This window comes from Remersonia thermophila, chromosome 2 (genome assembly GCF_042764415.1).
Source record: "Remersonia thermophila strain ATCC 22073 chromosome 2, whole genome shotgun sequence".
NCBI classification, from domain to species: domain Eukaryota; kingdom Fungi; phylum Ascomycota; class Sordariomycetes; order Sordariales; family Chaetomiaceae; genus Remersonia; species Remersonia thermophila.
This window is the reverse complement of record NC_092218.1, coordinates 2,118,931-2,141,290: the sequence shown is the minus strand read 5'-3', so window position 1 is coordinate 2,141,290 and position 22,360 is coordinate 2,118,931. Positions and strand designations below refer to the sequence as shown.

General features: G+C 61.0%; 7 protein-coding genes across 7 annotated transcripts; 4 read left to right on the top strand and 3 right to left on the bottom strand.

The window, feature by feature from the left end:
• Window positions 1–794: 794 nt before the first annotated feature.
• VTJ83DRAFT_2047 (uncharacterized protein) lies at window positions 795–4,246 on the bottom strand (the record flags this gene model as incomplete). Its single annotated transcript, XM_071008274.1, has 3 exons — window positions 795–1,529; window positions 1,599–3,785; window positions 3,845–4,246. 3 exons carry the CDS (start codon window positions 4,244–4,246, stop codon window positions 795–797), a joined length of 3,324 nt encoding a protein of 1,107 aa, XP_070868587.1.
• An 878-nt stretch (window positions 4,247–5,124) lies between these two features.
• On the top strand, window positions 5,125–6,533 carry VTJ83DRAFT_2046 (uncharacterized protein; the record flags this gene model as incomplete). Its single annotated transcript, XM_071008273.1, has 6 exons — window positions 5,125–5,252; window positions 5,330–5,403; window positions 5,516–5,754; window positions 5,808–6,183; window positions 6,251–6,295; window positions 6,376–6,533. The coding sequence occupies 6 exons, from the start codon at window positions 5,125–5,127 to the stop codon at window positions 6,531–6,533; spliced, it is 1,020 nt and encodes a 339-aa protein (XP_070868586.1).
• Window positions 6,534–9,186: 2,653 nt separating this feature from the next.
• VTJ83DRAFT_2045 (uncharacterized protein) lies at window positions 9,187–12,392 on the top strand (the record flags this gene model as incomplete). The annotated part of the gene is made up of 7 exons (XM_071008272.1): window positions 9,187–9,481; window positions 9,536–9,869; window positions 9,953–10,030; window positions 10,099–10,368; window positions 10,426–11,089; window positions 11,153–11,395; window positions 11,469–12,392. 7 exons carry the CDS (start codon window positions 9,187–9,189, stop codon window positions 12,390–12,392), a joined length of 2,808 nt encoding a protein of 935 aa, XP_070868585.1.
• A 797-nt stretch (window positions 12,393–13,189) lies between these two features.
• VTJ83DRAFT_2044 (uncharacterized protein) lies at window positions 13,190–14,148 on the bottom strand (the record flags this gene model as incomplete). Its single annotated transcript, XM_071008271.1, has 2 exons — window positions 13,190–13,804; window positions 13,936–14,148. The coding sequence occupies 2 exons, from the start codon at window positions 14,146–14,148 to the stop codon at window positions 13,190–13,192; spliced, it is 828 nt and encodes a 275-aa protein (XP_070868584.1).
• Window positions 14,149–14,748: 600 nt separating this feature from the next.
• VTJ83DRAFT_2043 (uncharacterized protein) lies at window positions 14,749–16,122 on the top strand (the record flags this gene model as incomplete). Its single annotated transcript, XM_071008270.1, has 1 exon — window positions 14,749–16,122. The coding sequence occupies one exon, from the start codon at window positions 14,749–14,751 to the stop codon at window positions 16,120–16,122; it is 1,374 nt and encodes a 457-aa protein (XP_070868583.1).
• A 986-nt stretch (window positions 16,123–17,108) lies between these two features.
• On the bottom strand, window positions 17,109–19,047 carry VTJ83DRAFT_2042 (uncharacterized protein; the record flags this gene model as incomplete). Its single annotated transcript, XM_071008269.1, has 2 exons — window positions 17,109–18,614; window positions 18,727–19,047. 2 exons carry the CDS (start codon window positions 19,045–19,047, stop codon window positions 17,109–17,111), a joined length of 1,827 nt encoding a protein of 608 aa, XP_070868582.1.
• Window positions 19,048–19,649: 602 nt separating this feature from the next.
• VTJ83DRAFT_2041 (uncharacterized protein) lies at window positions 19,650–21,790 on the top strand (the record flags this gene model as incomplete). The annotated part of the gene is made up of 2 exons (XM_071008268.1): window positions 19,650–19,968; window positions 20,046–21,790. The coding sequence occupies 2 exons, from the start codon at window positions 19,650–19,652 to the stop codon at window positions 21,788–21,790; spliced, it is 2,064 nt and encodes a 687-aa protein (XP_070868581.1).
• Window positions 21,791–22,360: the final 570 nt, after the last annotated feature.

Sequence of the window (22,360 nt, the reverse complement as noted above, 5' to 3'; positions counted from 1 at the left end):
ATGCGACGAAGAGGTCTGGTTCGATCTGGACGTAGGTTTGGGGGGGGGGCGGTTTCAGGCTCGGACGGAGGGTCGAAGAGCCAACCAGGGAAGCAAAGGGGACCTGGAACGGAGGAGGTCAAGGACAAAGGGTCCAAGGGTGTTGTTGTTGGACTGCGATTGAATATCAGGGGCTCTTTTGTTGGCGAGTCGATATCTGGCGTTGAATGGCGGGGGTTGGCGGATGGACTGGTTCTGGTTCGTGTGGCGGCGGCCCACAGCCGCTTGATCGGTGATGGATGTTCTGTGCAGCCGATCGAAATCTGTGCCAGCCCGGGTAAGCTGAAGGTGGGGGGAACGAGCCAGTGCCAACCTCGGCTCTACGCACGGTACCCCGAGCGGCGCTAAGCATAAGAAAAGGTTTCATGTACATAGGTACATACACCGTAGGGACTTGTACCAATATGATGCCTCAGGAAGCTCCAGGCAAGCCTGTCCAGGTGATTGATTTCTTCTTGAACCAAGAGTTTTAGCTTCGTGCCCTGGTCCTTGAACACCTCAGCTGAAGAACGGGCCTTGGGCCTTGGGTCAATGGGGTTGCTTGTACTGCGTACAGTGCCAAATGCTGCTCTACTCTCCCTGACACCCTCCCTCCTCCCTCCCCCTTCCACAGCTTGGGTCGGTCCATGGCATCAACGACGGGCTTGCAATAGAGCGCAATGAACGAGACAAGAGACCATAGCGTTGTAGAAGCAATGATCTACTGTATTGGTGTCCAGCTGTACCACCCGAGCCCACCTCTCACCCTTCTCATCTCACATATCTGACCTGAATGAACCCGCGTCGCTGGCGGTAGCCGACCGGCCTTCCGAAACCCCCGAATCGCTCCCCTGGATCACCCCCAACCCTCTCACAAGCGACGGAAACGTGCTCGCGCCTGGTATCTCCAGCCTCGAGCTCGTCGCCGCAAACCCATTCCTGCCCAGCGGGCCCTCGTCGCCGCCCAGCCTCGCCTTGGCCAGTTCCATCGCCTGCCTCAGCGTCTCCCCCGACTCATCCAGCGCCGCCAAGAACCTTGCGAGCTCTTTGCACAAGTCCCAATCCTCCTCCTGCATGGCCCTGCTCAGCAACCTCACGCCCTGCTCGCTAGCCGTCGCGAGCTCATCAAACGTGTGCAGCACAAGCAGGTAGCCTCCGGCCGTCTTGAGGCTGCCCCTTTGCAGACTCTCTTCGAACAGTTCCTGAGGGGGCGGCAGGTATGCAAACAAGGTGCGCCAGGACCGCACCTCGGTTTTGCGCGTGCACTGGACGACGATGTCGAGGTATTGCTTGAACGAGGAGAGGAGAGAGAGGACACGCGGGAGCATGGCGTGCTCAGGTGTCGGTGGCGGGTTGGCATCAACTTCTTCGTCCAGGACGTGGTGGAGGAGGATCTCGAGGCCGTGGGGGAAGTACTCGAGGTGTTCGTATTGCTGAGCTAACTGGAGAGCCTCGGCCGACCGGTTGGCTGCGAGGTGGAAGCGCAGGATATCGGGAAGGAAGAGATGGGTCTGGAGCGAGAAGGTTAGACGTCCTGCTGAGCAGCCCCTCCGAGAACCCCATTTGCCGCGGAGGCTTACCCTGATAGAAAACCGGAAGAAGGAGAAGCTGATATCGCGCCGCTGGATGAGGTCTGGCTCGACGCCCAGCACGATGGCCTTGGGTAGCACAACAGACAGCGGATAAAAGTCGATAGGAACCGGCACCAAGGCAGGCAGCTCTCGTGACGCCTCCTCCCCCGATATGGTCTTCATTACGGTGTCCATGTCAGACCACGCTTTCAGCTCGACGCCGTCAAAAATCCACAGGGAATCGTCAAGCGCCCCGGAGCTGCCGCTGCCGTCCGGCCCGGGAATGAGCCGCGGCGGCCCGGCTTCGTGCGTATAAGGTCGGTCCCGCATGTTGAGGTAGTACTCAACGTTGTGAGCAATGACGCGCATGTCATATTTCAGATTCCCCTCGGCAAACGACGGCCGCAGCAGCACCAGCTTCCCGTCGACAAGAAACAAAACCGACGCGTGGGCGACATCCTGGGTGGGATCGCCCTCGAGGAGCTGGTGGTCTGGCAGAATCCAGCTGAGGCCGCGAACTCGGGCCGGGGACCGGACGATGCCGTGGAAGGCGATGTGGCCGACCTCGATGAGCCTGATCGAACCACCAGGGGGCCCGGGCGTGAAGACGTAGTGGTAGAGCAGATTGTCGTACGTGTAAGCCAGCAACGAGTCCTCGCCCGTCACGGTGATGAGCACCACAGGCGCGGGCATTGGCTGCGTGTACGCTACGGTGCCGTCGAGCGCGGATTCGCGGGAGTAGAGCCGCAGCTCAAAGGACCGGTTGGCCTCCACGGCGGCCACGAGGATGTTCTGGTACCAGCACATGCCTCCCCGAACCTGGAACTCGTTCTCGAGCACGTCGTTGGTGAACGTCTTCCAGCGCCCGCTATTCACGCTGTAGTGAGCCAAGCCTCGCCTGCCGGCCACGGCGACGTATCTGCCATCTGCCGAGATGGCGGTGCATCGGATGGGCCACTGGTTCCAGAGGTAGCCGGGAGGGATCCGAGTGGTGTGCCAGAGCGCGGGTTCGGCCGAGATGGAGGTGAGATCCGGAAGGTCGTACCCCCGATACACCATGATGCTGGAGGTGCTTTGGAGCACGGTTCGGAACAGATTGGCCGGGCTGTAGCAACCGGTGACGGCGCTGCGGGCCATCTCAAGCAGCCATACGGCTTCGTGTGCCCTGGCCGTCATGAGGAGGTCGCCGGACCCTCCGACCCAAGCAGCATCCCGGACTCCCGAAACCCATTCCTCTCCGTGGGTTGCTGCGACCGCGTGGTCGGCGTGAAATGTGTTGCTTAGCAGCTTGCCGTACACGCTCCAGGTGGCCCAGCCCTTTTCGAAGCCGGCGAAGAGGCAGTAGCCATCCGGAGAATAGACCAGCGCCGTGAGCTGTCCAGTGGTGGAGAGCGACGCTGGGAGGACGTGGACATGCGACGGAGGGATGTTTCCGGAGTAATCCTTGGCCGAGTAGACTCGGATGGTGCCGTCGGCGCAGCCCACGGCGATCAGCGAGAACCTTGCGTTGACCACGCACCGTACTGCGCGGTCCTGCTCGCTCTGGGGCGCGTGGAAGCAGTAGCCCTTGAACAGCCTTTTGGCACCCGCCGGCTCGTTCGAGCCATCGCCGCCTTGCGCTCTAGGCAGCCGCTGCACGGCGTACGCCCTTCCGTCGCTCGTCACCCACGTCGACAGGTTCATGGGCCTGTCGTGGGTCATCTCTTTGACCGTAACGCGCTTCTCCAGCCAGCCCATCCGGCTGAGCAGTTCGGTGCTCGTCTGGCTTCCTGAGCTGTCGGGTGTCCAGCGGATGCACTGGACGGCGGCGGGTTTGCGCGTCGCCACAACCAATTCGTCATCGAGAGCCAACACGCTCTCTATGCCCGCATCTACCTTGATCACCATCCGAAAACGGATGCTGACGTCCCTCACGCCCGATCCTTCGCCTGGGCCCCATAGTATCTGATCGGGCGCCGCTTGGCCGGGTTCTCCAGCATGGCTCTGGCGCCTGCGCTGGACGTTGGTGTGGTTGGGGAAGTGGGGCCGGTAGATGCGCGCATCGGGATCAGTGGCTAGAGTATAGGTTATTAGGAAGCCTAGGCTCGTATGGAGAACCAGGATGGCCGAGTCGGGGCGGAGCAAAAGATTGGTGTTGGTGCCGTACGCATCGAGAGAGGCTTTGGAGCGGACGACGACGGCGAGGACAACGGTTGGCTGGGACGGAGTGTCAGAGCGGACATGGATGGGTCGAAGGGCCAGCTGAGGCTTGGTACCTTTGTCTGCCACACAGTCAAAGTCGTGGCCGTGATGACGGCGAAGATATGGCCCGCCCGTGCTACCTTCAAAGCGAGGATGGGCTCGTTCAAAGGAAGGTCCGTGGGTCCCCGGCCTGGCGGGGCGCCAACTCCGTCATCCTCATCCTCATCCTCATCGTCGGTGTAATCGCGTTCGACGGGCTTGATCCCGGGGGTCAAGGGGGTAATTGGCGTCAGCGGGGTCAGCGGGGCTGACGAAGCCCCCGGCGGCTTGGGCGAGAGAAGGGAAGCACCGTCAGGTCGCTGCTCGGGTTGCTGGGGGCGCAAGGGGAGGCCATCGTGCGAAACGGTGTGGGCGGGACCCGGCTGGCGGGAGCTGCTCGTGGCATAGATCCGCGGCGTTCCAAGCGGCCAGTACATGGCTTTTCTCAAGCCGGAACCTTCACGGCGGCTTCATGCGCTCGTCGGCAACGCAAAGAGGTCGTGATTCCCCTGGGTCAGTTCATGTTCGGCGTGTGGCGCCCGCTCCGGTCACGTCAGTGAATTTGCATTGGGCGCAAAATAAGGCGCCTGGAGCGTGGGTTGTGTCGTGTCGTGTCGTGTCTTGTGTTGCAAAGCTCGATGCTGGAACCTCCACGTAAGGTAGGGTGGGTGAGGTGGGATGTTGGTCTCCGTTGATGGAACAAAGCCGCCCTGGCCCAGGGTTGGGTATGGCCAGGAATGGCTCGGCGGGTCGCAGCGGGCCTGTCCTTCCAGGTGCTGTGCTCCAGCTGTCCTGTCCAGCGGATGACGACGGCAAGTTCCGACAGGGGGCCGAAGCCAGGGGTTGTTGCCGGACGGATTCTTGGCAGCAAGCCGCTCTTCCATGGGTCTGGGCATCCCGTCTCATTCCAATCAACAACAAGCATCCAGCTCATCTGCCAAATCACTTCAGCCATCTCCAAGGCTTAGCTTCGACCTCCAGCCCAGGCCGCAGCTCGAAAAAAAGACCAGTCGCCGTAATCAACGACCTGGATTTCCACAATCCCTCGGCCCCCATCTTGAACCTTCACCATCCCTTTCTTGTCTATTGGCTACTTGTCTCGAGTCACAAACACTCAGCCCATCTCCCTGCTTCGCGCGTTACTGTCGGTTCATTGTGCCGCTGCTGAATCTCCAGCACCTTTGTTCTCCTCGATCCAGAGTCCCTAGATCATAAGCTCGCCCCGCAGCTCACAACAGCTCGTCGGGCGCACTCAACACGGCTCACGGCTCGGTCCTTTCTCTCCCTGTGGCCAAGGCTCCCCTAGCCCGTTCTCATGGCGCCGTCAACGCGGCCCAGGCATACGCGCATTCCTAAAGATAAATTCTCCGTGTACTTTGGCAATGTAAAAAGCCAATCATACAACGACTCGGCTCCTGGCCGTGGCGCAGCATCTCATCAGAGGTGCGCATGCCTTTTTGCCGATTCCATCACCATGCCGTGGGAGATATGCCTGCTGACCAGAATCGTGTCTCATCCAGTCTACGCTCGATCGCATGGAACCCTCTCGGTAGTCTTGTTGCAACAGGCTCTTCAGATAAGACCCTGCGAGTCTGTAGGTGATGGACCTCCCGGTGCTGTGCATCCGTCTCCGTGGCGGACTTGAGAGTGCAGCTCCCTCTTCCTGGTCGAGCCCCTGCTAACCTGCATCCCGTTCTGGCATCTAGGGAACCCTGAGAAGCCCAATGTCCGCTCTTCAACGGAGCTCAAAGGACACTTGGCTGGCATTGAGAAGATAGCCTTCAATCCGGTCAAGGAGGCGGAGCTCTGCAGCGTCAGCGGCGACGGAGTTGTCAAGTTCTGGGATGTGCGGACGAAAGCCTGCGTCAACGAGGTCAAGGGCCTCGGAAGCTCGCACACCCTTGCTTGGGCACCTGATGGCTCCTCTCTGCTCGTGGGGAACAAGGTACGGCACGGCCCCTTCCCACGGAGATGGACACGCTGACGGTGCCCCTTTAGCGCGGTGAACTCTTTCAGATATCGCCGACCAACTCGGCCGTCATCTCAACGCACCAGCTGTCCGGCGACGCGAATCAGATGGCGTTTTGTTGGAGTGGAGAGAAAGTTTTTGTCCCGACGGGAGAAGGCACCATACGGATCCTCTCGTACCCCGACCTGGAGCCGGTGTTCCACGTCAGCCACGCGGTGAAGGAAGGCGAATCAAACGAGTTTGTGCTGAAGGGCCACACATCCGCCTGCCTCACGACCGAGATGTCGCCTACCGGGAGATACGTCGCCACGGGCGGCGCGGATTCCATCATCGCCCTCTTCGACACCAAGGACTGGATATGCCAGCGCACCGTCTCACGCATGGTTGGTCCCGTCAAAAACATAAGTGAGGCGCTGCCCATCCTTTTCCCCGGCGGAGGGAGAACCTGAATGCTGATTTTATATAATCTTAGGCTTTTCCTTTGACGGCAGCTACCTTGTGGGCGGTTGCGAGGAAGGTACGTGGACAAGCAGAATGCCTTGCCTTTTGGTCTTGGGACGGGGTCTCTTTGCTGACTCGGACCTCTCGCGGCGTTAGGATCCGGGCTGGAGGTTACTCATACAGAAACGGGCGAGCATGTTCACACATTCAAGACGGCCGGGCCCTGCGAGACGGTAGCATGGGCTCCAACTAGGTACTGTCTCGCGTATAGCGACCTCGGCGTGCTTCGTATCATCGACGTGGATAGGAAGTAGACGAGTCATCCCAGGGCGTCTCGCCGTCCTGATGCACGGTAGACTGCTCTGTCACCACACATCGTTTCAAGGATCGGGAGCTCATCTCCGTCGGCAGGAGAGCGTGGGATGCCACCCACGAAACTGGGCATACGCGCTCCATATGCGCCTGCTCAATGATTGGTGGCGAATGGCTGCGTCCCCCAAAGATCCTGGAAGCGTCGCTCTCGTTGTCTTTTTTGCGGGCTGCATCTACATACTACTACGCACGGCTGAGCTCGGACCCGGTCGAGGTTTCGCCTCAGTATCCGAGCCTGTTTGCTGAAAGTCAAGGTGTTGTGGGGTGTTCGGTCATCAGCTCGGAGGAACTTCAGCCCGACTGAAAGTCTTGGGTTGCAGGGTGCCAAATCAAAAATGTGGCTGTGTAGATCCCCCGAGGTCGCATGGTTCCGAAGACACGGAAGTCTCGCACGGCTCAATGGGTGGGACGACACGTGGGAACAGAACAACGGTAACTACATACGTGTTGTACCTGCTGGTCGTCAAGGTGCTGGAGGTTAATTAATCACGGCAAGAAAAAAAAACCCCGTGAGCACTTTGTCTCGACGCACTGCAGCAAAGGGCCAAGACCCGAACAAAGACAGCAAGAATTTGGGAATTACAAGACTGTCGGGTTCCCGACCTATCCAGAGTCCTTGACGCATCTCCGGGCTGGAGACGGCTCGAGACGATGCTCTTCTGCTGTAGTTACACAGCAAACAGCCAACCAAGCCTCGACAGGCCACTCTTCTCAGGCGCCATCCATCAGCCTTATCCGCGGATCCTCGTCCGAGACCATGAGATCAACCGCCTTGCGTCACGGAAGAGAAGCGAGTGGGGACCGGTAGGCTATGCGGCCTACATACACAGTACTAGTATTATTAATCCATGTTCGTGGTGCGGAAGGTGCTGGAACCAATGGCTTGATGTTGCGCAACGCGGGCCCAGTTCTCAGACTCAGAGGCTTAATGCGACCCTGACAGTTTGACGGTGACGGGCAGGCGGGCGACGCGCAGCTCGTTCCATTGTTACGTTGCGGTCTCTCTTGCAGCTCCGGACAAACGTCCCATGCTGGCATCAACGTCCCCAGGTCGAATCGCCCATCCTCGCGCTCTGCGCAACCCCTCACATCATAACACGGCACATGCGTTTGTTCGCCGTGCCGCATCACCATGCGCTAACGAGCGGAGGAGGAAGCCCAGGGCTGCCAAGTCTGGAAGCAGAAAAGCTTAGCTCCCGTCACGATCGGGACCGGCTTTAGCGTACGGCACCGCCGTACTACACAGTATGCTTCTAAAAAAGCGTAAGCCACCAACATTGAGCCATACCGACATACCAAGATGGCGAATGAGTCTAGGAGTCTTTCTGAAGACGGCCTTTCACCGGATCATAATCGAGGGGCTTCGCCCGTCTTTGCCGCCAACGCAGGGGGCGGGGGCGAGTTGGGGATGCTTTGCCGGGAACAGGCGCGGGCCATCCATCCATCTCATCCATCTCGTTCATCCTATGCCCGACGATGCTTTAACGGCTCCAGTCATTGTCGGCTCCACCCAGAGGCTGACTCCTGACAGGCGAACAAGTCCATTGGTCGGCCTGTCGCGTTCCACGTTTCTGTCCCTGTGTGAGGAGCCGTGCTCGTGGACGTGCCCGGGTACAACCATGGGGGGAGAGCTGTGCGGCGCTGCCCAACGCAAGGCCTTCCTCTCCTCCGCCCCCCTGTCGCATTCCAGAAGGCGAGAGTTGTCTGGGGTTCATTGCAAGCTTCATGTCGTACAGCCGTACGTCACGGTCCAGAAGAGTCAAGGTGGTACTGATACTGATGCTTTGCTGAGCGGTTGCACGAGGAGAGGGGAAGTGGAACAGCTTGAGCAGCCGGGGTTCCCATTCTCGAGAGCCCGCCTGACTCCACCGTATAAACGTCGGGTCCGTCCCACCTCACCTGCTGTAGCGTAATTAGTTATCGTGCACCCTTCCCCCCCCGGCCACGGCGAACCAAGAGGTGAAGCTAAGGCCTGACCTTTGCAGGCACCTACTTGTTAACAGGCTGGCCCACTCTCCCGAGATCGACTTACTTCTAAATGCACTTTTACGACTCCTCCGCCTTATCTCGTTATCGTCTCGTCTTGCCGGCTGTGGTGTTCAAGTCGAGTCAGAAAGGGCCAAGGCCAAGGCAGAACAAGAGTTGCGTTTGCTCTTGGTGTATTCCTTCACAACATAATTGGCGCTGTGCGACCACAGATCTGTGTGTTCGGATTCCAACCACTCAAAACTGAAGACCTTCGTGAACGAGGCACCAATCGAGTTTATCATCCAATGGTCGCCCTTCATTGAACAACAACAACCCGACTACCCATAACACCCCTCGATTTTCCACACAACCGCCAGAAACGACCCCATTTTCCCTGGACAGGAGAAAAAAAAAGAAAATCCGACTGCCAACGTCGTTGTTGGGTTCATTTGCTCTCAGAAGTCCCTTGTTCACGTGTGACGGGGTTTGAGAGAGAGAAAGAGAGAGAGAGGAGAGTAGAGAGAGGAAGAAGACGGGAGCGTGAGACGCCCTGCATGTCAGCAACGCTACAGGTTCCGACGATACGAGGCTGCTCTGACTTTTCCTGGGCTTTGTCCGGCTGCCGCCATGTCATCATCCTCCGACACGCCGCCGGACATCATGATGGTGCCTGGCCCGGCCGCTGAGAAAGGCCCGGACGGCGACCGCATCCCCGTCGACCCGCCGCAGGGAGGCAACTCCAACGTTCCAAAGCCAAAGCGCCTCGCGTGCATGATCTGCCGCAGGAGGAAGCTCAGGTGCGATGGCATTAAGCCGAGCTGCAGCACCTGTTCGCGTCTTGGGCATACGTGTGCCTACGCCGAGGAGAGGAGGAAGAGCGGTCCTAAGAGGGGGTATGTGAAGGAGCTGGAGAAGCGGCTAAGTCGGTCTTCCCTTGTCAAGCTTGGCTCTTGCGACTGCTAACCCGTAGCCGCAGAGCAAGTCGAGACGCTGCTCAAGAATCAGGAGCTCTCGTCGGGATCTGACTCGGCCAAGGGGATTGCCATGACTCTCGACGGGACCCCAAGGCCACAGGCCCTGAACCAGCGTGCCGGCAGCTTCAACGTAGCAGACCCCTCCATTGGCATCGCCAACGGCCATGATATGGATCGCTGGAACTTTAACGGCGAGTCACCGCATGCCGCGCCCCTCGACGACTTCAGCTTTAACAACAACATGGGCATGGGTGGCGTTGACAACAACTTCCCCTGGGAGATGATCAGGCTGGGTCTTGAGGAACCGCTGCCTCCTCAAGAGACCATCGATGAGCTGTGAGTGCTTGCTGATCCACCGACCGCTATGCTAAGCAAGCCCATGAGCACCATGCTGACTGCCCATTCCTTGGAAAACGCAGGCACCAGATCTACTTTGACAAGATTCATCCTTCAGTGCCCATGATCCACAAGTACCGCTATCTTGCCGCCATGAACCTGTATGTTCTGCCCACCCACTCCCTTCTCGATAGGCTGTGCGTTAACCATGTGTTTCTTTTTCTTTCAGTGCTCCCGCACAGCGACCGCCTGTCTGCCTGCGGTATGCCATGTGGACCTTGGCATGCACCGTCTCGGAAAAGTTCTGCACCCTCAAGGACTTGTTCTACGCCCGCGCGAGGAAGTACCTTGAGTCGGACTACATCAAGGGCTACGGCGAGCACATGATCTCGGTCGCCCACGCCCAGACGCACGTCCTGCTTGCTTCATACGAATTCAAGTGGATGTACTTCCCCAGGGCGTGGATGAGCACTGGCTCTGCCGTACGGTTGGCTCAGATGTAAGGGATTCCGGTCCGTGCTGCTACCGCGAGAAGCTTGCTAACCCCCGCACGCAGGATCGCCCTTCATCGCTTGGATGGCGCAGGGCTGGACGTGAAGCAGTGTCTTCCGCCGCCCCGAGACTGGACCGAGAGGGAAGAGCGAAGGAGGACATTCTGGATGGCCTTCTGCCTCGACCGGTTTGGCAGCATCGGCACCGGCTGGCCCATGAGCGTCGACGAAAAAGACATTCTGTCGAACTTGCCTGCGTCCGACGAGGCCTTCGAGCTGAGCAGGCCCGAGACAACCCCGACGCTCCAGGACGCCATGAACTCCCTCGGCGTCGAGAATCTCTCTCCCTTTGGCGGCGTCTGCCTCATGGCCTGCCTCTTCGGCCGCAATCTCGTTCACCTTCACCGCCCAGACGCCGATGACAGGGACCATGACCTGAACGGCGAGTTTTGGAAACGCCACCGCCAGATGGACAACATCCTCCTCAACACGTCGCTTTGCCTTCCCCCGCAGCTCAAGCTGCCGAACGGCCTCAACAACGCGAACGTTGTGTTTACCAACATGTGCATTCACACCTCTACCATTTGCCTGCATCAGGCTGCCATCTTCAAGGCCGACAAGAACCGCCTGCCATCCTCGGTCAGCTCCGAGAGCAAGGTCCGATGCATCACTGCTGCCAACGAGATTGCGAGCATCATGCGCACCGTTTCGCATGTCGACCTCTCTGCGGTGAGCATCCATCGTCGGCTGCTTCTTCCCCAGATGCCTTGGCGCTAACCACGCTGTCTCCAGATGAACCCCTTCATCTCCTTTTGTCTCTACGTGTCGGCGCGCGTTTTTGTCCAGTACCTCAAGAGCCGCCCCGACGATAGCCAGACGGCGGATTCGTTGCGGTTCCTGCTGAACGCCATGAATGCGCTCAAGCGACGGAACCCCCTTACCGAGTCCTTCTTGGTTCAGCTCGATGTCGATCTCGAAGCCCTGGGCGCGCGCATCCCCAAGCTGAGGAACGCGTTCCCTCGTAGCAGCGATAACGTACGTATGCCCTGGGAAGAAGGAGGGGAGGATGTTTATCCATTTCAGAACCGCGTTCCTAACCATTGAGCAGCCGGGATCGCCGAGCCAGCTCCCTCCGGGCTTTTCAGCATCACAAAACTGCGGCAACATCATGAACGCCGTCAACAAACCGCACGGAGGCGGAGTGAACTACACGAACCAGTGCCACTACATGAAAGTCCCTGGTGATGATGGGAACCCGGCCAACGCTCCGGATCTCATCGATGTCGACCCTGCTACCGCCGCAGCCGCAAATTTCTCCCCCTCGCAGCAACCCACGACCCTCCCCACGCGCGAGCATAGCCATACCAACACCTACCTCTCGGCCCATAACCTTGTCCCGCCGCCCCAATACTCTCCTTACCACCGGCCGGCCGACTTGGACGCGACGAGCGGCAACGAGCTCTCGGGTACATCTCCCGACCCTCACCGCTCCAGCCTGGGCGGTCACACGCCTAACTCGAGCACCACGGCAAGCTCCTCAGACCCGCAGCCGCCACCGCCACCGCCACCAAAACAACAACCATCACAACAAACCCAACAACAGCAGCAGCAACAAGGACAGCAAGGACCGCAGAACCTCGCCGCGCCAGTCCCCCGGGGCGGCTCCGCTCGGAGCTCCTTTGAAGCAAGCCCCGTCCCCTCCCACCAGCCTTCCCTGAGCAGCATGTCAGGCACGACGCCGAGCGATGTCAGCGTCGATGTCAACGGAAGCAGCGTCGCCGCGGCGGCGGTGGCGGCGGCCGCCTTCTTTGACCCATCTTTTGGCATCCCCACGGGCATCTCGGCAGGGCTAGGCCCTACTCCCCGCGCTGCTGCTACGGCTGCCACCACCGGACGCCCCTGGGCTGATATCACCGGCGTTACTGCTCAGCCGCCCGGAATGGCGCCGGTGACGGATGGTGTATTGGGGGGTATTATTGGGTTGGAATCGATAGAGGGTTTGGAGATGGGGTGGCAGGCCGGGGGTCCGTAGGTGGTTTGCGTGGCGATATCCTGGAGACGCCATCTTCGAGAAGATCTGCGCGGAAAAGCGACTGATGACGTTGATGACGCTCGGATTTTGTAAGGGTCTACTTCCTACGAGGGTTCGGTTGAGAATTAGATCCTGGCGTTCAAGGGGCCACCGTTGGATGTTGCTTTTTTTTTTTTTTTCGAGAGGATAGGATACTGGAGACTGTGGTGCAAAGGACTTGTACAGCGAAATCAACAACACTCCCAACTTCTGAAGCCTACCTCGTTCCGTTCATAGTTAGAAACGGAACATTCTAAGCCCCCCCTGTGTGATATGAACAATGCACAACATCACAGCAGCCATGGAAAATATTCTCAGCACAAGACCCGCCAGGAGGTAGCAGAAGCTATTGGCATGAGTACCAAGAAGTCCCCCCCCCCCCCCTCCTCCCCCCTGACGCTCCGCTTCCCGTTGACTGACGTGCTCAGGGCCGACAGACAGGAGGAGGGAGGAAATACGAAAGAAGGATCCATTGGAGCACAACGATCAGAGCCGCTGAGAAACCAAAACCACAAACGCCTCGATCACCACCTCCCTTTTCGCCGAGCCACTGTTCCCTTGATTCATATGTTCGCGAGACCTCGAGAAGCCAAAGCCAAGCGTCTCTCCGGCGTCCATGAGGATGCCAATTCCCTCGTGTCGCAAACAAGAAAAAAACATGAACGCTGCCTGTGAGTCGCCAAAGACCAAACAAACTCCGTTGTAAAGCATATCCCAAAACCCCTCGTACGTCTAGCGCCGCTGGTTACGCATTCTCTTTACCTGGGATTGTGTCCCGCCGCCGCGTGCGCATGCTCTTGTGGGTCGCTAGCCGGATGCGATGCCTGCTGCCGGCCTCCCTGACGCACCGGACCTGACCCGTCGGGCGGTGCAAAGCACTCAATCGTGTAGCCCCGGCGGGCCGCCGTTTGCTGTCCGTGCCCCTGGCGGCACACCGGTTCGCCGTCCCGCGCCGTAAGCAGCCGCGGGAGCGGAGGCAGCACGCCCTGTTGCTGCTCCGGCTCTTGCTGCTGGCCCGCAACCGGCTGAGCTCGGTTGCCACCGCCGCCGCTCGCGCCGGGGCTGCTGCTGCTGCTGCTGCTGCTGCTGCTGCAACGGTTTCCGTCGGCGCTGGCGCCGGCGCCGCTGCCGCCGTTGAAGGCTGCAACCTCCTGCCGGATCTCGGCGGCAAGCGACCGGCCCTCCGCCTCCCTCCGCCTCCGCGACTTGACGCGCGCCTTGGTGCCGCTGAGGCGAGAGTCGACGCCGATGGCTTTGCGCAGCTGCCGGCTGATGGTCGAGGTGCTCAGCTCGAGGCCGCAATGGACGCGGAGGAACAGCTGCATGTCTTCGAGGAGGGCATCGGGGTGGGATTGGTGCCACTCGACGAGTTTCTGTTAGGGGTGGAAACGGGGGGTGTGTGTGAATGGGTGTCCGGATGGAGATAGATGGAGAGTAGAAGGGGGGAGGAGGGAGGGGCGGATTCTGTGGTGCTGTGGTGCAGTAGGCATCATCTTGCCCGTACCTCGAGGTGATGGGGTTTCAACTTCTCGGCATTTTTGCTGACGTCCTTGTGGGGCTTGAGAAGCCCCGTCTCCTGGTATTCGATGCGGCGGCGTTGGACGGTTTTGATGCTAATGTTGAGGATGAAGGAGATGTCGGCGTTGGTGAGCTTCTTGACTTGGAAGCACCTGGCCAGGAGGGCCCGTTGTTCCTCGTTTAGCTGCTTGCCCGTCATGGCCGATCGCTCGCCATGGCGTTTGAAGCCGAGCGTGAAGGCTGCCGGCTCCCCAAGACCATGCTCCGCGGAACAGCGAGGTGGATGAGACGCCTCGTTTGACGCCCGACATAGCGCACGTCGCGTTCCCCCTCTCGCGAGAAAGGGTTAGGGTTGTACGTGAAGGTCAGCCCTGCCGCCGGCGACCCAAGCTCGGGCGGCGTTGGGTTCCGTGATGTCATACGAGACGGGTACGCTCTCCCATCCATCAGGCCACTCTCGTGGGGTTCCGTCCAAGGCGCACGACATGGCCAAGAAGCGCTCTCGAAACGAGAGGATATCAACCGCCATGTCTCATGCTACCTAGCATCATGCTATCCAAGCCTGTTTTCAAAGGCTTTGTGGGGTGACCGTGGTCGTGGACCCCCGTGTGTTGTTTTGTCAAGGCCGTGGTCGCTTGAGGCCTCATAAACCTCGGAAAGCGTGTTGCTTGTTGTAGTTCAGGGATATCTCTGCCTTGCTTTTTCTGTCGTCTACAGCACCGTGTATGCTCTGCAGGGAAACCCCCTCCCCTCCTCTTGATTCTCACGTATTCGCTTTCAACGAAGCTAGGAAACCCCCATGGCCGTCATCCTGGCCGTCAATGCCGGCTCCTCGTCGGTCAAGGTCTCGGTCTTCACCGCGGAGAAGGGCGGGACGCCGTCGCAGGTGGCCGAGGCCCAGGTGAGCGGTCTCACCGCGCCTCCCGCCGTGCTCAGGTACGCCCGCGGCGATGCCAGCGTCATCCCGCACCGGGAGGTCGGCGACGCGGTCAACGACCAGCGGTCCGCCTTCGCCACGATCCTCGACGCCCTCATCGCCGACCCGGACCTCCCCGTGATCCGCCGCCGCGAGGACGTGTCCATCATCTGCCACCGCATCGTCCACGGCGGCGACTTCGCCAAGCCCCAGCTCATCGTCGACCACACCTACAGCCACCTCGAGGCCCTCAACGACCTGGCGCCTCTCCACAACGCCAACAGCCTGGGCATCATTCGCCAGTGCTGCGACTGGCTCCCGCACGCCCGCAACGTGGCGTGCTTCGACACCCAGTTCCACGCCACCATCCCGCGGCACATCCGCACCTACCCCATCGACCAGGCCATCGCGCGCAGCAACCGCCTGCGCAAGTACGGCTTTCACGGGCTGAGCTACTCCTTCATCGCCCGCTCCGTCGCGCGGCACCTCGGCAGGCCGCTCCGCGAGACGAGCATCATCGCCTTGCACCTCGGCTCGGGCGCCAGCGCCTGCGCCATCCGCGGCGGCCGGAGCTGGGACACGAGCATGGGCCTGACGCCGCTGGCCGGCCTGCCGGGGGCCACGCGCAGCGGGAGCGTCGACCCGAGCCTCGTCTTTCACTACGCCAGCGACGTGGGGAAGCTGTCGCCCGCGAGCACGCGCGACCTGCACATCTCGCGCGCCGAGGAGATCCTGAACAAGGAGGCCGGGTGGAAGGCGCTGACGGGGACGACGGATTTCGGCAAGATCGCGGCGGCGGCGGCGGCAGCGGCGGGGAGGAGCCGGAAGAGGGCCCCCGAGGGAGCGGAGAACAGGATCGCGGCGGAAGAGGAGGAGGTGGAGGAGGAGGAGCACGACAACGACGAAGACACCCGCAACAAGCGCCTCGCCTTCGACCTCTTTGTCGACCGCATCAGCGGCTTCATCGGCTCCTACTACGTCACGCTGCGCGGGCAGGTGGACGCGCTCGTCTTTGCCGGCGGCATCGGCGAGAAGAGCGACCTGCTGCGCTCGGCCGTGGTTGATCAGGTGTCGTGCCTGGGTTTCCGGCTCGACGAGGAGGCAAACGGCGCCGGAGGAGGGAGGCAGGAGAACGGAAAAGAGCCCATCGTGTGGGACATTGGGAAGGAGGGCATCACGCCGCGGGTGCTGGTGTGCAAGACGGACGAGCAGTTTGAGATGGCGAGGCTGTGTGCCGAGGGGGAGGAGTTCTGGTGACGGGTCCCCCCCATTGATGTCACCTCGTCAGATGACCGAGGTCATCAGTTTGACACCCATCCAACCTAGGGTCATCTTTCTCGGGGCGGTGGAAAGGATCTTTTTTTTTTTTTTTTTTCTTTTTTTGCTTCACAATGTCTCAACCTGTTGCTTTCAGCGTCTTTCTTCCATAAAGAATCCAGTGGCGGCTCGCTCTGTTGCTTGAGAGCCGAGGGATCCAGCGTGTAATTAATAGTCCATAGAAATCGGGTAAAATACAGAAGGCCATGGTTTCTTCTCCGTTCATCCACTGTCTTCACCGTTCGGCTCGGACTCTTCGATACAAAAGCTGTCACAATGGTACAGTGGTTACACATCTCTCAGATCCCTCCTCCAATATGAGCATCGTCGTCTCAGTCCGGAATCCGGACATATCCCGGGACCCTGAACAAAGAGATTCGTCCAGCTTCAGAATCCGTCCGTATCTTTCGGTTGTTTCCCACGGCCCTGTGCCGGCATGCGCTGCTCAGGAACTCGGAGCTCGCCGGTCAGATGGGGCTTTCATCAACCCAACCCGCCGCCGGAGCACCTACAACACACGGGTGTTTGCGTTGGGGGAGAGTTGGGTACGCTACCCGCATCCCTTGCCCCACGTCTGTTGGGAATGACGTCATAATGAAACCGGACTGGGGCGTTGACATGCTCGCTGGCTGGCAAAAAAAGCCCATGCGATGCCTGCCGGGACTGCTTGACAAAAGGCTGTGCGAATTGGCCATCGCCGAGGAGAATCTATCGGTGGCATACGGTGGAGGATGGCCAAGAAGGGGAGAGCGACGGGGTAAAAAGGAGACGGATGGCCAGCCTGTCATGGAAGTACGTGGGAGGTCCTCCGAGGCGCCAATACAGGAGGACGCTTGGGGCGGCCGCCTTGGGTTGAAGCCGACCGCCCGAGGGGGAAGCAGCCGGCATTCGTGCCACCGGTTTCGCTCTCTGCCGCGCTCGTTGCCCTATGACTTGGTCGCCCCCGTGTCCTGCCTCTTGCTGGGCGGCAATGGCGGCTTCTTGAAGCCGTCGTTCCCGCTGCCGCTCGACCCTCCGCCGATCTGCGTAAACGCGCCGCTCTTGAACCACCGATCCTCCTCGGCCTTCCTCTTCCGCGTGAGCTCGGCCTGGACCTTGGGGTCAACCAGCTCCAGACCCTGGCCCGAGCTGAACGCGAGCGAGGACACGGTGCCCGCCGTGGCCGTGGCCGAGCCCAGCGTCGTCCCCACCCCCGAGGTTCGCAGGCCCTTGCTGCTGGCAAGGCTCAGGTTCGTCACGCCGCCGCCGCCGGCCAGGCCCCGCAGCGACGAGGCGGCTCCGCTGTTGAGCGAGCTCGCGCCGCCCCAGCCCTTGCTCTTGGCGCTCAGCTTGGCGCGCGTGCGGTTGTCGATCTGAGCGACGCGGAGGCGGCCGTCGTCGCGCAGGCCGATCATCCCCAGGCCCTTGGTGCTGTCGCCGACGCCGTAGCCGACCTCCTTCTCCTCCTTTCCAAAGGCGACGCGGTTCTGCGCCTTGGCGAGCTCCGTCATGGCCGTGGCCTCCTTGGCCTTGCGCGCGCGGCGGCCGCCGCGCTTCCTGCTCGGCTTGTCATCGGGCGCCGGCAGCGCGCGAGCCGACTTGCTCAGCGGCTTTTGCTGCAGCTTGTCCAGACGGTCGAGGCACTCGTCCTTGAGCCGCTCGCCCTCGGAGCCGTCGCGGAACTGATGGAAGCAGTCGGTGCGGGCGCACATGACCACCTTGTTGGCAAACATCTTGATGGCCTGCTTCTTGAGGTCGGCGGGGATGCTGCGGATCACGGGGGATTGGTAGATGAAGCCCTGGTGCCGAATCCCGACGTTGGTCGCCAGGGCCGCGCTGGCCTGCTTCTTGGAGCCCCACGCCGGGAGGTTGCACGCGGGCGTCTTGGAGAGGCCCGTGAGGCCGCCGGCCTGGTTCAGCAGCTGGGCGGCCGTGAGCGAGCCGATCAGGGCCGTCAGGTTCGGGGCGAAGATGTTCATGCGCGACTGCACGTACTCGGTCAAGGTCTTTTTCGCCTTGTCGAGCGCAATCACCATCTCGCAGGCCTGAACCACGCGCTGGAGCTGGTCCGGCGGCATGGCCTGGCCCTTGGACGTGGTGGCCTCCACCGTGACGATCATGAGCGACGGCCCGTCGAGCACCGACTTGAGCGTCACGCCGAGCGGGTTGTTGGTGGACAGCTGCAGGGACTTGATGCTCTCCGAGTCCATGGGCCCGTTGCCGAGGATGGCGACCACCTTGGCGTACTCCAGCGGGTTGGTGATGAGCGTCTCGAGCTCGGGAAACCGGACCGAGTAGTGGTCTCGGATGAACTTGTGGACGAGCATGATTTCGTTGTCGATCTGCGTCGACAGGCTGTTGGACTGCGTCAGGAGGTGGTACTCGGGGTGGTCCTCCACGTTGCCGACGTTCTCGACGGACGCGGCGGGCTGCGACTGGTAGTGTGCGATTTTCTGCAGCGTTCGAAGCAAACTGTCAGGGCTATGGCTCCGAAAGAGGATTGTAAACGCTGGCTCCCGAGGCGGACGTGGACTGCGATAGGCGGGGGAGGGGGGTTCTACCAACCTCGAGGACGGGCGTCAACGTCTTCATGAGGACGGCGACGCTGCGCACATCTTGGACGCCTCCGAGCTGCATCTTTTCGATCTTGGCCCTTGCGTCATCGTCGTCGGCCGCCGGCACGGCGCTGCCGCCCTCGTCCGCCATCTCGGCGTCTTCGTCGTCATCTTCGTCTCGCAGCTCCTCCATGGCCGTGTCGTCTCCGTTGGTGTGGGCTCCGCCGGGGACGCCAGCGGCATCGAAGAAGCCGTCATCGGCCTCGTCGCCTCCCGCCTCGGACCCGGAGGCCTCGAAGTCCTGGAGGAGCTCGTCGGCGAGGGTCGACATGGCTGGGGGATGGCTCGGTGGTTTGCGACCAAGGGTTTCGGATGGCGTTTGGGGGGGGTGGGGAGAAGAGCAGGATGGGAATGTAGCACTCTAGGGAGGTTGCGATCGAGTGTGACGGCAGACGTGACGACGGCGTTGGCTGGGTGTTGATGTTTGGTGTTTGGTTTGGTTTGGTTTGGTTTGGGATTGTCGGATGCGCCGAAGGTCGAATCCATCTTCTGTTTGTTCCAAGCCGCAGCTTTTAGGGGCTTGGCAACCTTGCAGCCTTGGCCCACCCTCCAGGCTGCGAGCGCGGATCCACTCGGTGGATCCGGTGCACGGTCCAGCCGGGCACTGTGGACCCACTCTGGTCGGCCTGGAGCGCTGCAGCTTCCCGTTCCGCTTTCTGGATCTGATGCGCCAAAGTTTCCCCGAGCTTCACGTCGCTGCACCGAACCACCAAGGCCCGCGCGCCATGGTTTCGACGTCTTGAATCGCTCACAGCGTTGCCCACCATCCACGAAAGCTCGCCCGTTGCCAACGGTCAAGGCCAACCCCCTCGCCGAAGCGCGCACACCACCGGAACTCTCACCTTCCCCAGAAAGAAGCTCCAGCCGCCAACGATGGAGCACTCCCGCGGCCCGCCACGGGTCAAAAACAAGGCGCCGGCGCCGGTGCAGATCTCGGCCGAGCAGCTGCTTCGCGAGGCCGTCGACCGCCAGGAGACGGCCATCCACAAGCCGACCCAGCGCTTCGCCGACCTCGAGGAGCTGAAGGAGTACCAGGGCCGCAAGCGCCGCGAGTTCGAGGACTACATCCGCCGCAACCGCGTCCGCCTGGCCAACTGGTTCCAGTACGCCCAGTGGGAGCTCGAGCAGAAGGAGTTTGCCCGCGCCCGCTCCATCTTTGAGCGCGCCCTCGACGTGCATCCCAACAACACCCGTACGTCTCGCGCAGCCTCTTCCCATCTCCGTCTCCGCCGTCCTACCATGGCGCGCTTGCTAACCGCCAGGCCGCAGAGCTCTGGGTCCGCTACGTCGAGGCCGAGCTCAAGAACCGCAACATCAACCATGCCCGCAACCTGCTCGATCGCGCCGTCACGCGGCTCCCCCGCGTGCCCAAGCTCTGGTACAAGTACCTCTGGGTCATGGAGATGCTCGGCGACATCCCCGGCACGCGCCAGGTGTTTGACCGGTGGATGCAATGGCAGCCCGACGAGGACGCCTGGAACGCCTACATCAAGCTCGAAAAGCGCTACGGCGAGTACGACCGCGCCCGCCAGATCTTCCGCATGTACGTCCAGGTCCACCCGGAGCCGCGCACCTGGCTGAAGTGGGCCAAGTTCGAGGAGGAGTTCGGCACGACCGACATGGTGCGCGACGTGTTCCAGACGGCCATCCAGACCATCGCCGAGACGCTGGGCGACGACGAGGTCGACGAGCGCCTGTTCATCGCCTTTGCCCGCTTCGAGGCCCGCCAGAAGGAGTACGAGCGCGCCAGGGCCATCTACCGCTTCGGCCTCGACAACCTGCCGCGCTCCCGCTCCATGGCCCTGCACGCGCAGTACACCACCTTCGAGAAGCAGTTTGGCGACAAGGAAGGGGTCGAGGACGTCGTCCTCACCAAGCGCAGGAAGCTGTACGAGGACCAGGTCAGGGAGAACCCCAAAAACTACGACGTGTGGTTCGACTTTGCCCGCCTCGAGGAGGCGGGCGGCGACCCGGAGCGGGTTCGCGAGGTCTACGAGCGGGCCATCGCCCAGGTGCCCCCCACCCAGGAGAAGCGCCACTGGAGGAGATACGTCTTCCTCTTCCTCTTTTACGCGATATGGGAGGAGCTCCACGCCAAAGACGTGGACCGCGCCCGCCAGGTCTACGACGCCTGCCTGCAGCTCATCCCCCACAAAAAGTTCACCTTCGCCAAGGTCTGGGTCGCCAAGGCCCACTTCGAGGTCCGCCAGGGCCAGCTCACCGCCGCCCGCAAGCTCCTGGGCCGCGCCATCGGCATGTGCCCCAAGGACCGGCTCTTCCGCGAGTACATCGCCCTCGAGCAAAAGCTCTACGAGTTCCACCGGTGCCGCACCCTCTACGAGAAATGGGCCCTCTACAACCCGGCCAACTGCGACACGTGGATCAAGTGGGCCGATTTGGAGCGCGGCCTCGAGGACTACGACCGCACCCGCGCCATCTTCGAGGTCGCCATCGGCCAGCCCGTGCTCGACATGCCCGAGATCGTCTGGAAGGCCTACATCGACTTCGAGGAGGAGGAGGGCCAGTACGAGCGCGCCCGGGCCCTCTACGAGCGCCTGCTCGAGAAGGCGAGCCACCCCAAGGTCTGGATCAGCTATGCCCAGTTCGAGATCAACATTCCCGACGACGAGGAGGACGAGGAGCGGCCGGAGGAGGACGACGAGGACGACGAGGAGCGCCCCGTCAGCGAGGCCGCAAAGGCCCGCGCCCGCCGCGTCTTTGAGCGCGCCGACAAGAGCATGCGCGACGCCGACCTCAGGGCCGAGCGCGCGACGCTGCTGGCGGCGTGGCACGAGTTCGAAAAGACGCACGGCTCGGCCGACGACATCGACCGCGTGGCGCGCATGCTGCCCCGCCGCACCAAGAAGAAGCGCCGCCTCGACGACGACACCTTTGAGGAGTACATCGATTACGTATTCCCCGCCGACGAGCAGCAGACAAAGAACCTGTCCAATCTGCTGGCCTTGGCGAGCAAATGGAAGCAGACCGGCGGGACGATTACGGGCGGGGATTAATAGCGTTCCGTGCGGGAACCATGCGGCGGGCGGGCGTGGCGGATGTGGATGGGGAGAGCGGCTGGCGCTTGTCGAGTCATCGCTCATCCATGCAAGTTAGCTGTCTTGAGCAGGAGAATAACCCTCCACAAAAATGGAAAGCCTTTGTGTCTTTGGGAGGGTCTGTGAACCCCTCCCCCCCCCCCCCCCCCCCCTTTTTTTTTTTTTTTTCGAAGCACTGTTGTCGATGAGCGTGTCCTGGTGACCAGAGATACCATGAAATGTTCGGAACCCATCCACGCCGCTGCTCAAGGCATGGCCGATGTACTAGGTACTCAGGTACTGTTCCGATCCGCGTAAACCAAAAACGCCAGTTATATCATTTGAGAGCTACCTAAGATATCCGTAAGGGTCATAACAGATCTCTTTCGTCTTCTCATCAGGGTCATCATGATCATTTCGCATCCAAAGGGCATGAACCAAGAAAAAAAAGGGGGGAAAGAACACAACGAACAAAAGAAAACCTCCCAATCATTCCCATCCGTCATCCACCCCCGCCATCACCATTCCACGACACCATCAGGTCCCTTT